Raw genomic sequence first — 14,788 nt, forward strand, 5'->3', positions numbered from 1 at the left:
AATAACCCGGGGGTTGAGAGAAAGAGGACATTGTTTCTGATTTATCAAATAAAGATCCTTTAATTCACAGCAGCCAACACATTTAACACACACACAAGAACAAATTTAAAATTAATTTTAAGTACTCAACAAATTACATATTTATTGGTAGGACATTTTGGGATTGCCATCTCATATTGTTATCCTTTCAGACGGACACACCTGTCGGGTAAAAAACAAGCTGCAACTCGCTGCAATCCGGCTGCAGAAACACGACTAACCTGCAGAAGAACTAAGCATGCAGTTCACATGTAACATATTTAAGAGCATCTTATGTATGTGTTGTTGCATGTTCAAGTATTTAAAAAACAAAAATTATGAATCGACGGTTACTCTCAATAATTTCATAGGAGTCAGATGTTGCCGGTGTTCAGCAGGGAGATGATGGGCATCACTTCCTCAGGCCACGCTTGCTTCTGCGACTCTTTGAACTGAGAATGAAGCGTTGTGAAAATGAAATAGTTTGAATGATCACAATCATTACCTCCATTTTACTTTTAAATTCAAACTTCTGAATTTTTTAGATGGGTTTTTAGTCCTCATTTAGATGCATTTTAATTTTAAATTACTACTTGTAAAGTCTAATCACAGAGAGGAAACTTCAGACACATCTCAAAATTGAATGAAGTTTTACAGTAAATAAACTGCTTACTTTCTGACAAGTCTTAACATTTGGGTTATACATCATTAAGATTTGAGGCTATTTACGTTCAAATTAATTTTGTCCATTAGATGTTGTCCCACACCTATGAGCAATAACTACAAAATAAAATCTGTCGGATTGATTACCCTCAAATTAATTGTATTCTTTTGCATTTTTTTCTTTAGTCATGTCTTCCTAGCTCCTCGTTGGATGACAATTTAGTCAAATAGAAGATATAAACTTATATAGAATTTAAAAATCAAAACAGCTAATACTAAAGAAATAACATTAATGATTCAGGTTGTTCTCATTGTCTTGAAAAATAAACTTGTGAGTCCTTTCCTGAGTCCTTTTCTACTGCTGCTGCTGGCTTCAGAGAGCTTTTCATAGCTACCTGTTGTTGGAAGGGGACTCGCTACCAAATCATTTATCGCTATCTTTATCTGCTGTTGCTACCGAGGACCACGACCTTTACAGGAGCCCTGTGAATATATACATTTAAACATTTTAAGCTAAGACTATCAAAGATATATATCCTTTTATATGCTAAATGAAAGTTTTCCCCTCTTACATTTTGCATCTGCATGATAGGTTTTTACTTGGAATGAAATCTCTCGAACAAGAGTCCACCTCAGAGGGATGCATGTTCAAATGCTTGTTAGAACATTGACATTTTCACGATACTTTTGAAAGACATTTCTGGAAGAAAACCTCAGCCATGTGTTGTTAACCCCTCGATGCAGCACAGCCAGCTCACAGAGCTCTGGAGGAAAGATTTGGCATTTATATGGCAGCAGGGATGGTCTCCGTGTTCGTGAGAGCTGCATTAACTAGGATGATATCACAGCGCAGCTATGAGATCTCTCAGCTGTCATGGATGTGCCTCTCCTTCGAGACCCAGTGTATGTATGTTGTTCAAACACTCCGGCCTGCCCTTTGTTAAAACACCTCTCATGTGCTCTCCCTGTTTGTTTTCCTAGTCTTGTTTGGATGGGTGTAGTCCGGAAACTTTAGTCCGTCTGTCAGACAGCTGGCACCGTCAGCTGTTACTGATGCTGCTTCAAACACATGGAGAGTAACACAGTGAGAGAAGCTGGGCTGAAGCTGAAATAGGAGGTGGAAACTTGAGGACGCTGCTAGGTGAGCATCAGGGCCGACTTATGGGTCTAAGCAGGGAATTGATCGTTTACATTCCTGAATGCTGCTTGTCTGCCTTTTTATATCTGCTTTATGACTTTGTGTTCTCTGTCTGGATGAAATGCAAACTCTCTCCAAAAGGTATTTTTATACCACTCAGACGAACATCGTCTGTCATTTAGCATTCATCCATTTTCTGTAACACCTCATGGCAGGGTCATAACGCATGCTGGAGCCTATCCCAGCTGACTTTGGGTGAGACACTGGGGTACACCCTGGAACGAGTCGCCAGTTCATCACATAAGAATAGGCCTCGTGTCCCAGATCGCATACATCCATACGGGGAGTGTTGTAATCTGTGAGGACACTACACTTTAATTCCAACTCTGTCGTTTATTAATAAACTTTCAACCTGGAGACAGACCCGAAATTATTATCTTATGAGTCGCTCAAAAAGCTGTAGGGCAACAGCGCTGTACAATATGTCGCTCTGCAGGAGACACCGTCAGTGTGTAAGTTTTCACATACACACACAAAAAAAATCAAAGCAAAAAGAGCAGCATTCTTACTTTCTGTTAATATATGAACAAAAAACCGGTTTATAAATAATCTGTAAAATTCTATTTCTGCTCCTACATATTAGACAGTGGACCCATCATTCAATGCAACATTAGTCTGAACTCCTGCTACAGCGGATAAGAGCGGCTAGAAGATGAATGAATGAATTATTCTGAATCAGCATCAGCAGCGTATAATAGACTTACATTTTCTGATGATCAGTCACCCGGTTTCTCAGCACTGTGATCTGTGGAATAAACATTTTTTATTCATTAAAACAAAACTGGATTCAACTGAAAATCTGACATTTGTTTATGCAATTTAAAAACAGGGTTGATGTTCTTTTGAGGATACGACTAAAGATGTTCATTTTGACGTTTTTTGGCATCAGACACACACACACACACACACACACACACACACACACACACACACACACACACACACACACACACACACACACACAATCAAGTGTATTGAGATTCAAAACAAACTTGTCCATTCTCTGCAAATAATGACAAGAAAAACTGTGTTTGTGCTTGGTTAGAAACCATGGGTACGGGCTAAATGTGAAAAGAAAGTGGTCACTGACCGGTGAGAGGTGTGTTAGAAGTGAAAATGCTCATGAGACTGTTCATTGTAATGTTTAAAAAGTGATGTTTTGAATTTTTGTGTTTATATTTTTACCCTTAAGAACCCACACCCTTTATCTTTATCGATGTGTGTGTTACACTGGTGTCACCATGGGTTCTCATGCGGTGCTCTAGGTTTGTGCAGCTGGAATTAAAACTAAAACCAACTAAATTGGTTTTAGAGTTTTTGAAGAAATGTTGCTTTCTGTTTCCCTTTCAGTGTTAAAGTGGTAAAAATCTCAGGGGAACTTGGTGAATGTTGCTGTCAAGAATTGGAAAATGGAAGACTTAATAATAATAATAATAATAATAATAATAATAATAATAATAATAATAATAATAATAATAATAATAATAATAATAATAATAATAATAATAATAATAATAATAATAATGTATTAGATTTATATGGCGCTTTTCTGGACACACTCAAAGTCGCTTTTATTCACTCCTCATTCATACTTGGTGATGATAAGCTACGTATGTAGCCACAGCTGCCCTTGGGCAGACTGAACATTAGTCAATTAAAATTAAATACATGGGTTCGATAAATAGAATAAAAAGACTGGAAATACAAACACCATTGAATAGGACTGAGCCAAACTTAGGCCCAATGGATTTATTAAGTGTTTTATAGTTTTGTGTTGTGTTTATGTCATATTGTGTTTTGTCTGTGTACTTCCAGATAAGTTGTATCAACACGCTGTTCATTCCCACCATTGGTCTGTGTTTTCTTAGCCTCATCTCTTTTTAACTGCTCCTAGGAGCCTAGAGATTGGCCCCTTATTTCTGTAAAGTCTACAGTGCTACACAAATGTAGCACCGTAGATAATGAAATGGTGAAAGGAGAAATTTTTTGCTTTTGTTTTTAACGTAGTCTATATTATTTGATTAACTTCAATTTTATTTCTTCACTTTAACCTCTTTTATATACATCAGGAAGGAAGCTGAACCCTATTGCGTGGAAAGACAGTATGCTAACACTTGCTGAAAAGGTTAGTCTGGCTAAAAGTCAAGTCACTAGAATTCCTTAAAATCTGTGATATTATGTAAAAAAAATTTTTTTAAAAAGGCTGAATAAATACATGAATAAATGAAGGAATAAATGAATCCTCTCTTTTTTTGCACTTATCCTGTTTGATCTAATTCTGAAGAACAGCCGATCACGTGATCATCAATCGGTGGCTGTGTTTCCAGCATGTCCTCAATGTGTGCACTTAATTTTTTCCTTAACTCCTTCTGTTATCGTCTGTTTCTATTTTGACCTGTGTCGAATGATAAGAACATTTCTGCAGGATATCTCACCTCATACTTTTGCTTTGCATGCTGAAACTGAAGGTCAAATTTCTCTGCCTCCAGCTGGCGCACCCAGTCCCAGAGTTCCTTTGCCTTTTCCCTGTATCGGCGCAGATAGGTGGTATTATACGCCACTCACGGGATGATTTTATCAGAATTATAATCCTGGATATATTTTACCTCAGTTTCTCTTCTTTCATATGGTCTATATTTAAATCTTTGCGTCGTTCACTCAGGATCGTCTTCTTCTTTTCTCTTTCTGTTTGTCTTTTCGGCCCAGTCTGAGTCTGCTGGTGAGGAAGAACATCCATACGGTGATGTGGATCTACTCTTTTGTTCTGTTCCTCTGCCCAGTAAAAGACATTAAAACAAAATCATCACCTTGTATCCAGTAAAACTTAAATTGGACAGAATCATCTTTTTCCTTGCATCTTCATCTGCTTTCTTCTTTGCCTCCTCATCTTCTTTTCTTGCTTTCTCCTCCTGTTGGAAAAAATATGGTTTCTTTTAATCGTAGATATATAGTATTTTCACCAATGGAATTATGGAATCTGTATTGGTTTAACTAAACTCAAGTGCAATTCATGAGTGGTTTGACCTGAGCCTGGAAAAGCAAGCGACCAGTTTCTACATACGGCTGCTCTGTTCTGCCGTTCTCTCTCTCGCTCTGCCCTGATCTTCATCTGCTCTGCTCTCTCTGACCTGCGTTTCTCCTGAGTAGGAAATGAGAGAACAAACACAAACACATCAGGCTAGCGTAAGATATGACGAAAAAGAAAACACAATGTTTTAGAATCTGATTTAGGAAATGTGAGAAATATATAATTATGAACATACAATGCGATCTGTGAGGCAGAGAAGCTCCTCTTCCTCCTTCTTACGCATGTCGAAATGAGCATCGATCAAAGTTTGGAGTTCTGTCAGGTCCTTTTCCATTCGTTTTCGATGAATGTCCTGAAATCACCGAATGAATTCCAACTGAAACATCCAAAAATCATCCTAAAGAGAACTCTGGGAGCGTTTCTTTCTTTTCTTTCGGCGTCCTAAAATGAACTCACGTCAAAGTCCACTTTTTCTCCTTCTGGAATTTTGGGACCTGCCAATCCGGGAACAAAACCCGGCCTGACGAGGATTGAAATGTGAAAACCAATTCAGCTTTGATGTGTCACACAAGGAATTTTAATATTCCTTATAAATAACTCAACTTACCTTGACCTGCGTTTAGCCTCTTCTGTGATTTCATTAGAGGATAAAGAAAGTGAAATCTTAAGCTAAATGAACACTTCAAAAGAAAGGCAGAACAACATTTTCAACATTTTTGTTTGACACACACACATTATGTCATCCATACCTCCTTCATTGTCTTCTGCAGCATCTGCTGACAGATGAGTGAATCAGTGAACAGTCAAGAATCAGCAATTGTGGAAAAAATGGATGTACGGACTGAAAAACAGGTACCTCACACTAGATTAAGAAATATTCTTGAGGTTATTTGTTTTTAGAACCCTCATTACATGACTTCCATATGCTTTAGATAAATAATGATATAAAAAGGTATTTCAAAAAGTCTAAAGTGTAATTTTAATCGAAACACTTTATTTTCTATATGTAAAACTTTCTCCTTTCTCAAGTCTTTTCCTTACAGTAAAAGAAAAAAAATTATGATGAAAAGAAAAATCTAAATATTTGAAACTTAATACTATTTGACTCATCATAATTTTAGAAAAAAATTGAATCTGCACAATTTCAGTACTTTGTTGAGTTGTTAAAATTACCCTTAAAACTGACACGAAAGACATGAAATGGAAACGTGTCCTGAGTTTTATTCATAGTCCATCTGAATCCATGTGTTCCAGTTCAATTAAATTTTTACTTCATAAGTATTTAATTGTAAGATTATCTGATGTACTGTCATGAAGTAAAAACAGTTATGTTCTTACTTTACACAGGCTTTAGAGGCACACAGTTTTCTTTGCACAGTAATGACATTTAATTTTTTACATGTGCATCACTAAGAGTTGTTAAGAAACAAGTTTGTTACAGACATGCAAAAAGATATTTGCATAAGCATAACTACCTTCTACCTCCTCCTCCTCTTCCTCTGCTACCTCTTCCTCCTCATCCTCTGTGCAAAGCAAGCATGTTGAGTTAGCAGCAATGAGACAGTTTCACACAGCATAGATCCACATTGTCTATGTCATCTATGTGTATTTTTGACATTCAAAACCAAAGCAATCTTTCCTTTTTAAATGTATGGACTGTAAAAAAAAAAAAATAAAAAAAAAATAAATAAATAAATAAATAAATTATATATATATATATATATATATATATATATATATATATATATATATATATATATATATATATATATATATATATATATATATATATATATATATATATATATATATATACTTTATGTAGTGTGTGTGTGTGTGTGTATGTGTGTGTGTGTGTGTGTGTGTGTGTGTGTGTGTGTGTGTGTGTGTGTGTGTGTGTGTGTGTGTGTGTGTGTGACCACCTGCCTTTAATTTTGGACCTGTAATCAAGTTCACTTCAATTCCCCAAAATCCTTCAGATGAATATGCAATAATTGATATGTGGGTTTTTAAAAAAATTTTTTTTATTATAGTCTCACATTCAAACCTGGTATTTTTTGAAAAGAGAGAAAACTGGTTTATCAGAAATGTTGGTGTGCTAATTTCACAGCACTCCCACAGTTGTGTTTAGGTCTGGTGTACTTTGCAGGCTACTTAAAGGGCTGTGCTGTTCCTGTTATTTAGCTCACTGGGCCTCTGTGGGAAAACGTAACAGCAGCCCTTTAGGCCACAAAGGGTAACTCAAGCTCTTTCAACTGCACAGACGGTAAGCTCCATTTAGAGGACCTCTGAAAAGCATAAAAATGCAGGCATTGTGCTTTGGATGCTATCATTCCCAATGTCCTCTATTGAGAGCATAAGTTGACCTACATTGGTCTGCAACACTGACCGCTCCACACAGAAGGAGACAGGTGCCGCTTAGTTTCAGGAACTGCAGGGCAGCACAGCGCCGCATATGAGCGGCCTCGCAAAAGGGGACAGAAATAGAGATATGGTCCTTTATCGCTTTGATGAGGACTCATTGCACTAGTTCAACTGGCACGGTAGATCCACTGGGATATTTATACAATGGGAACTACCTCCATGCTCAGACAGGCAGGACTGACTGACAGGACAAAGGTTAATCCTGCAGAGAAGCCAAAAGATAGCAGCTGCCTCTGCAGTGGCACCAACATGGCAAAAATACAGTATGCTGTGCAGTGAAGCCGGGAGCTTAGCACATGCAGCGTGTTAAGTAACTGAGCATGTTTGCATGAAGGGCTCAAGTGTGTAAAGCAGGTAACAAAAATACAAGCAGCTTCTTAATTTAAAATACATTTGGAAGCAGAGGTTTCCTTATTTTAAATTGATATTGTTGGTATCAAGTACATACCAACAATATCCTTGTCTTTTTCATAGCATGCAAGCCGAAGGAGGCGAATAGTAAATCAATGACTCACTACTCTGGAGAAAATTCATTTGAGATGTATGTGCATGCACCATAATGGTAGCAGTCATGCATTTCTGTCATGTGAAACAGCTGTGCAGCATCCAGTCAACCAGAATGTCTGCAACCTAGAGTTCCAGCAAACGATGCTGTCCGTATGTTTGAACTGACAAACCAACTTACGGTGTCTCCTGAAAGAAGAATAAATCACAAGAATTTTTTTCAGAATGGATTCTATGTGTGCTGAAAACATTTTGTCATCATGGGTAGAGAAACGTTGCATTTACTCACTCATTTGAAACTTCCTCTGTGTCTGACATGTCGAGAATGCAGTACCTGTACAAGCAAGTCCAAGCAAGTCCAGTTCATAGGAGGCCTGATGTCATGTGACCCATGTTTGAATGAAAACTTTCATTGAATTATAATAGAATTAATAGCAATAAGAATAATGATAAACAAAATCTGTATTTGCAGTTTCAAAAAGCATGCAGGAGGCTCACGGACGTACCAGAGTGTGATGCACGCTTCAGAGAGGGCCAGTGGGCTATTGTGCTCCTATCTGTGTGTCATAAGCTTTTAAACCAGGAGTGGATTACATGGCGGCAAGCTGCCCGTGTCTACAATGGGTGGGTACATACCTGCAAACAGATGGCAGATGGCATCAACTAGAATGGGAAAACATGCATGGACTTACGTTGTCTATTTTTACATTTAGAGCCGAATTGCACTGGATCACTGTTCTCACAAGGTTTCCATATCTCAAGTCTGGCAGACGCAGCGAGGATCAGACATACTTCAGTCTCCAGCTCTGGTGACTTCCGAGCACACACGGATTGTAGTAATAGAAAAGCACATCTGTCACACATATATCTATATACAGTATATCACTTCACAGCACTATGTACCCACAATAAGTTATTATCTAAGGTTGGAAGTCTTTTGCAATCATGGATTATTCTTGCAACATGTTGTCAAGGAAAAAAGTAAATTAAAAACCACCGCCGGCTTATTGGAGCTCACCTTTAATCTGCCTGACATGTGATAATGTCAGAACAAAAAAAAACAAACAAAAAAAAAGTTCTGTTGATACAGCCAGTATTTGCTGTCAGTAATATACCTGACCACCCATTTGTTCTTTTGGCTTAGCAACTGTTTCCCCTGAGTGGAAGTCAGGATAACTTGCTGGAGTGGGACACCCCCCCCCCCCACATGTCAGTCCCAGTGGATTAATAGATGATGTTTAGCGACAACATGTCACAAATCAGTTGAGACAAGCTCAGGTTCATGTTCGATCCTTCCAGGGCCCTGAGGACATTCTCAGGATTTTGGGATCGACCCAAATTTCAGTCTCCAGCAGCAAAAATGCAAAAAGTAGTAGTAGTTGTAAAAAGTTACAATTGAAAGAATTCTAATTGCATTTTTAAAGATAAATAAAATAAAATAAAAGGGACTAATACTGAATACAAATATTTTATGGGTTGTTTCAAACAGATGCTTTTTTTTTTACAGGAAGTCTTCACAGATCTGTTGAAAATTTAACTATCATGGGAGATTATGAAATAATATGTATACTGAACTATTCCTGTCTGCTTCAAGTCCTCTCCTATAATATTATAATTGTTATAATTAATCACCGTATAATGAAACCTGTATTTTAAAAATTGACATTATACGAGCATGTTAGTTTAGTTAGTGAGATGTCTGTTTAGCTCAATTAGAACAATTTAAAACATTCCTGTGTTGCCACTACCCAACTATTTTGGCTTCATTTGTCTCAAATATTCATGTTGTATGTTTTTGTCACTTTTTTTCTCTCTATACAGCCTGGAGCTTTTGACACAGAGTCTGCTGACCAAAGTTTTTGCTGTGTTTTAATGTGTGTGGTGCACGAGGTGAAGGATGGTGTCAGGAAGATGTGGTTCTGGTTTTATCCGTCTCTGTGTGTATGCTGTGGGAGTGGCACCTGGCACCTATAACCTGCAGTATGAAGCATGTCTAATCATCTAGTGCGTCTACCATCATTCTTGATAAATCACCTTCATCTTGCTTGAGCAATATCTAGATTTTCAGGTAAATCTTTGCATGTAGCTGCAGTTTTCAGTGACTTTTTTCTTGAATATAAGCCTCACTTCAGTGATTGTTGTTGAACTCATGTTTCTGGATAACTCATACTTGACTTCTCACATGTGTGTCCAAATATCACCATCTTCTGATTGCTGCTTAACCAGCACCCGCTGCCTTTTCTCTATTTCTATTTCCTGCTCCTCTTTCAGAACAAATAAGCATAAAATGAAATAAGCATTGATCTCATCAAAAGGTTGACCCCCTTTTATGGGGTTAAACTATGAGAATACATGCAAAAAAAAAAAAGAACAAATAAAGTTTCATCCACATCCTCTGTGAGTCTCTGTCTGAATAATCAAAAAATAAAAATAAAAAATAAAAAAATACAGAGGAAGTACACAAGATAACAGAAGTTCTGCTTTAGTTCAGAGTCATAAATCATGTTGTCACTCACCTGGCTACAGAATGCACTGTTTGTGTATTTTTACCTGTTTATGTGAGCCCTTTGAACAACTATTCAGAAATAGAAGTGAATTTGTATGCAGAAGAGGTCAACTTTGATTTTGGTAATAAGTCTTTAGGCTTCCGTTTACATTGAAAAGAAATCTATTGTAGTCAGATAATCACAGTATTGCACTCCAAGTAATTTTCTATGAGCAAACTTTCTCCTCCCTATTGTATTGCTGTTAAACCCCACCCATGAGGGATGTGGTCCAACTATAACTAACAACCTCAGCTCTTAGGCTTCCTAATGCTTTTGTAGACTGAGACACCAGTCCTGACATGTTTCAGGGGTTTTTATTTTATTTTTTATGATCCATTATCAATACACCCTTTTCTGTAAACAGGGTGTTTAGCAACTCATTTCTGTAATGATGAGGTTGTGTTGTTGTCCTTTTGCCAAACTGAAACCTGTTTGTCGGGAAAGGAGTGGATCTATTTTTACAGTGGTGGGTGTGAGGTGGTGCTGCCACCTTGTGGTAGAACACAAAAGGTGTGTTAATCTTTTCCCTTCACTTGTAGTCTCAGGATTGCTGTGTTCTGTTTAACATGTATCGTATGTTTACCCGTCCCAGGAGAGGAATCCCTAATCTGTGCTTCTCCCAGAGATTTTTTCCCCCCTTTTTATTTATTGATTGATTTTTGACTAATTTACGTAACTGTCAGATTACCTTTGTAGTAGCTGTGAATGAGTTCTTCTGATTGCTCAGCGTTAAACGACAGCATCACTTCTTGGCTGTACACTTTGAATATTTTAGTGAACTGAATCACTCTGCATCAAATTCCAATCTTCAGGGATTATTACAGTATGCTAAATAATCTAACTGATTTGTGAATCGTATATTTGATACACAAAACTGATTAATATGTGTGAATACAAAACTTCCCCTTCATTAGTCAAATTGACGGAAAAACAGACGGCATATCTGCTAAACTTTATTTCAGTGAAATTAGAACAAGACACACAGAAACCTTGGGTGTTATAAAAAACCTGTGGTGAATAGAAAATACCAAAAACAAAACAAGACGAAACCAAAACTCTGTAGCCCTGTGAAGTATTCAGGATTTATGTGTTCTGATTTTTATGTGTTGGTGTTGAAAGAAAAGGACGACCAGCTGATTCTTTGAAATCTGGTCACTGGTTTAGTCCTTTCGCAGCATCAAACATCTTCTTGCGGCCCTCCATGCCTGACATGGCTTCCACATTCTTCCTCCAGTCACTGACCTCCACCGTCTTCTCCTGCACACAGGGAATTGGAAAGAGGTGTACAATTTATGTCTGTCAAAATGAATGTTTTTTCATGCCTGCTGATGTTTATTTTCATCACTGCTTGTTTGCAAAATATCTCAGTTGATCTCATCTTCCGAAACACTTTATATTGGTTGGTTGTCACTAAAAGGGTTACTGGCCAAGAAAGAACCCAAAACAGTACATGCTGATGCACGTCTGGAAAAAAGTTGAGCAATTACTTCAAACTTTCCTTCGCTTCATGAACATTTTTTTTTTAATACATTTCACCTTTTGCACAAAGTCTATTCAGCTTTCCTGCATGGATCCCTTTATTGTCTGCGTCTGTGCTTAGTTGTTATGTATCCTGAACTTACTTTTTCTGTGTCTTCCTTCTTGACTGATTTAAGATTAGCTCTCAGATCCAGAGACACCTTGTGTTTGGAGCCCAACAGTGAACGCAGGATGGCGTCAGCAGAGACCCTCACCCTTCTCAGGTTGGGTCTCTTAAACTTTCCTCGCAGGTCCAGAACTTTGATGTTCAGATCTTTTATCTGTAGAGAAAGTGGATTGGAAGATATTCACACTGTTGCTCCAGACAGGAACGGTCACTCAGTGTTCATTATTAAATCAGTTAATTGTGTACTACTGTATTACAACTATAAGATGTGTGTGAATGCATGTTTTCTGTTGAATGAAAAATGCTCTTACATTCTTACATTTTTTAAAGAGTGTTATTTACCTCTCTGTTATTGTGCATAACTTTGGCTTCAATGTCATACCGTTCCTCGTCCACCAAGTCTATTTTGGCATGGAGCTCCTCGCACAACTTCTATTCAGAAAATAAGAGCCTCAGAAAATAAGAGTCATCTCCATTTATCAATATGTCAAAGGATAATCTAGAACTTAAATAAATAAATAAATAAATAAATAAATAAATAAATAAATAAATAAATAAATAAATAAATAAATAAATAAATAAGTAAGTAAGTAAGTAAGTAAATAAATAAATAAATAAATAAATAAATAAACAAATAAATAAATTCAACGAGCACAAGAAAAGGCTAGACAATTACAGACAATATATAAAATATGGGCTTTATTACAAGTTTGAAATTATTATTATTATTTCATTGAGTTGCTTTAAATGTCAATGGCAGCTGTAGAAGGACGTTTAAAGACTTATTTGTTAATATAACATCATAAATGAAATAATTTCTGGAGTTTTTATTTACAACTGTGGACGCTGTCTGATAAATGTTAGTCATACTTGCAGCTCTGCCAAAGACATGCCACTCGTGTGAATAGGAGGGGATTTTTCATCCAGATATTGCAACTTCTGCTCCTCTTTTTCTTCCAACTCTTGTTCCAGGTCCTCTTTGGCCTTGGCCACCATCAAACTCTGAATTACCAAGAAATATTAGTTGCTGCTCTATTTATGATCTGTTTAACTGAAGGTAATTTTTATCAAACAGGACTGAAGACTAACCTTCAACATGAGCTTGCGAGAGGCCGAGATTTTAGATTTCCTCTGAAAAAAGGGTTTATTTAAGTGATAATAAAGCATTAGCATCTTTTAATTATTTTTGATTAATGCTGTGTGAATTCTTACCTCAGGTCTGTGTTGGTAGAAAATAAAAGAAAGAACACGTTCAGTTACAGAGATAAAAAATAATAAACAGTTTCCATATGACATGTTCTGTTACTATAGTTAAATCCCACTTGCTGGATGAAGCTTATACTCGGATTGGGAAATGGAAACAATAACCGAAACACAATACACTTACACTTTCTCAGGCATCTTGGTTATTTCAGCTCCCCCTGGAAGACAAAAATAAAAACCTTTTGCCTCTGAAGTGCTCAACTGTGGAGACCACTTGGGTCTGGAGCCCCAGTGGGTCTTAACTGAGGCATCTAGTTAAGCTCAACCAGAGAAGCATTCCATCACGATGAATGTTGACATTATAGGGTTGCAGATTTTACTTTATATACACAGTTAGGTAGATCCTTTAAGGCTGCAATCCAGTGTTGAATACCACCATTATATTTAATATTCTTTAGAAATGGTTTGTGAAAGATGTGAAGTTTTCGAGTTTTTTTTTTTTTTCGAAAGTTTTTTTTTTTTTAAATTGTGTAAAATGCTATAATGAAAAGCTGTAATATATATTTATTAGGTGCTCTTGTGTCATCTGGATAGGAAACGTTTTCTCCAACAAACGGATGCCAAATCGAAATGTAAATATTGAGAGGTTGTTTTTTTTTTAAATAAAAAAAGAAGCAAATTCAACTTTGTCATCAATTCATACACTTCATTTACTATTCCTCCTCTCCTCATTTGACATTGGTCACCTTGATTATCTCCTTGTTTTGTCCTGCTGCTCTGTCAGACTCATGGATAGGCATTCAGGATGAGATCAGCCCCTCACCTCCCAGTGCTGATCGCACCCCCCCACTGCCAGACAGCTAAACAATGGCAGATGGGGAGGAGCATGCAAAGTCCCATTCTTAGGTTGATAATGTTTCCCGTATTCATTCAGGTTTTTCCACTTGACACAAATATAGACCAGATTCCCAGAATACTACTGACCGTAGATGTTTGAAGAACTTTAACTAGCGACTAAATAAATAGCAGATAGCATGCATGTTCTGCACAGCATCTGTCAATGGTTTCATTTCATAGGGCTGCTTATAAAATTATTTTTAGAATCATTATTAAATAACTGATGATTATTCATGATCACATGAATCCCTTTGTTCTATCAGATCTCAAACTGTTTGTTTCTTTACAACGCTTAATAAACTAAATGGATTCAATCTTTGACCCCAGAAGGTGGAGGATTCTGTGTAATCATGAGACAAAATGTACATATTTAAATAAGCTATAAACTAATATATGTAATCTTCTTTGATTCTAAACTGATATTGTTGGGTTTTGAGCTCTTTGACAGATAACTCTAGTCAGTGAAACGTAACCATGGGAAACTTTTTGGGAAACACTTTTTGCAATTCAACCGCTTTATTTATTATTTAACTTTTTTTTTTCATTTTGGATTGAATCAAAATAGCATTACCTTGATTCAACATCTTTCATGTCAACCTTTCAGATATCATCGGTGAGTAAAAGTAATATTAAATTTACCATCACAAAGCGAAAGACTAACT

General features: G+C 36.8%; 2 protein-coding genes and 1 long non-coding RNA gene across 6 annotated transcripts; 1 reads left to right on the forward strand and 2 right to left on the reverse strand.

Annotated features, from left to right (window-relative positions):
- Positions 1-61: 61 nt before the first annotated feature.
- LOC137594893 (troponin T, cardiac muscle isoforms-like) lies at positions 62-8,375 on the reverse strand. Of its 4 annotated transcripts, XM_068314494.1 has the most exons (13): positions 8,342-8,375; positions 8,125-8,209; positions 6,383-6,430; positions 5,657-5,683; positions 5,515-5,536; positions 5,364-5,427; positions 5,143-5,259; positions 4,941-5,018; positions 4,687-4,788; positions 4,486-4,595; positions 4,315-4,405; positions 2,584-2,624; positions 62-470 (listed from the first exon to the last, which is right to left on the reverse strand). In XM_068314494.1, the coding sequence occupies exons 2-13, from the start codon at positions 8,126-8,128 to the stop codon at positions 431-433; spliced, it is 744 nt and encodes a 247-aa protein (XP_068170595.1). In that variant the 5' UTR covers positions 8,129-8,209; positions 8,342-8,375; the 3' UTR covers positions 62-430. The 4 variants fall into 4 exon arrangements, with proteins under 4 accessions (XP_068170595.1, XP_068170594.1, XP_068170597.1 ...); XM_068314493.1 differs by lacking the exon at positions 8,342-8,375 and having other exon boundaries at positions 8,125-8,241; XM_068314496.1 differs by lacking the exon at positions 8,342-8,375 and having other exon boundaries at positions 63-470; positions 5,657-5,680; positions 8,125-8,241.
- LOC137594895 (uncharacterized) lies at positions 478-10,221 on the forward strand. The gene is made up of 4 exons (XR_011035363.1): positions 478-1,822; positions 8,308-8,459; positions 8,549-8,644; positions 9,657-10,221. It is a non-coding gene; the product is annotated as an uncharacterized lncRNA (long non-coding RNA).
- Positions 10,222-11,321: 1,100 nt separating this feature from the next.
- LOC137594894 (troponin I, slow skeletal muscle-like) lies at positions 11,322-13,245 on the reverse strand. The gene is made up of 5 exons (XM_068314498.1): positions 13,116-13,245; positions 12,897-13,028; positions 12,369-12,458; positions 12,004-12,180; positions 11,322-11,638 (listed from the first exon to the last, which is right to left on the reverse strand). Exons 1-5 carry the CDS (start codon positions 13,197-13,199, stop codon positions 11,534-11,536), a joined length of 588 nt encoding a protein of 195 aa, XP_068170599.1. The 5' UTR covers positions 13,200-13,245; the 3' UTR covers positions 11,322-11,533.
- Positions 13,246-14,788: the final 1,543 nt, after the last annotated feature.

Source organism: Antennarius striatus, chromosome 5, assembly GCF_040054535.1.
Source record: "Antennarius striatus isolate MH-2024 chromosome 5, ASM4005453v1, whole genome shotgun sequence".
NCBI lineage: Eukaryota > Metazoa > Chordata > Actinopteri > Lophiiformes > Antennariidae > Antennarius > Antennarius striatus.

Coding starts and splice junctions, on each gene's coding strand:
- LOC137594893 (XM_068314494.1), bottom strand. Junction 5,019..5,142: donor TCTGCCTCACAGATCGCATT/GTATGTTCATAA, acceptor TTTCCTACTCAG/GAGAAACGCAGGTCAGAGAG. Junction 471..2,583: donor GTGACTGATCATCAGAAAAT/GTAAGTCTATTA, acceptor CTTCATTCTCAG/TTCAAAGAGTCGCAGAAGCA.
- LOC137594894 (XM_068314498.1), bottom strand. CDS start 13,199: ATGCTAATGCTTTATTATCACTTAAATAAACCCTTTTTTCAGAGGAAA. Junction 13,029..13,115: donor CTCGCAAGCTCATGTTGAAG/GTTAGTCTTCAG, acceptor TTGGTAATTCAG/AGTTTGATGGTGGCCAAGGC. Junction 11,639..12,003: donor AGAAGGAAGACACAGAAAAA/GTAAGTTCAGGA, acceptor CCCTGTGTGCAG/GAGAAGACGGTGGAGGTCAG.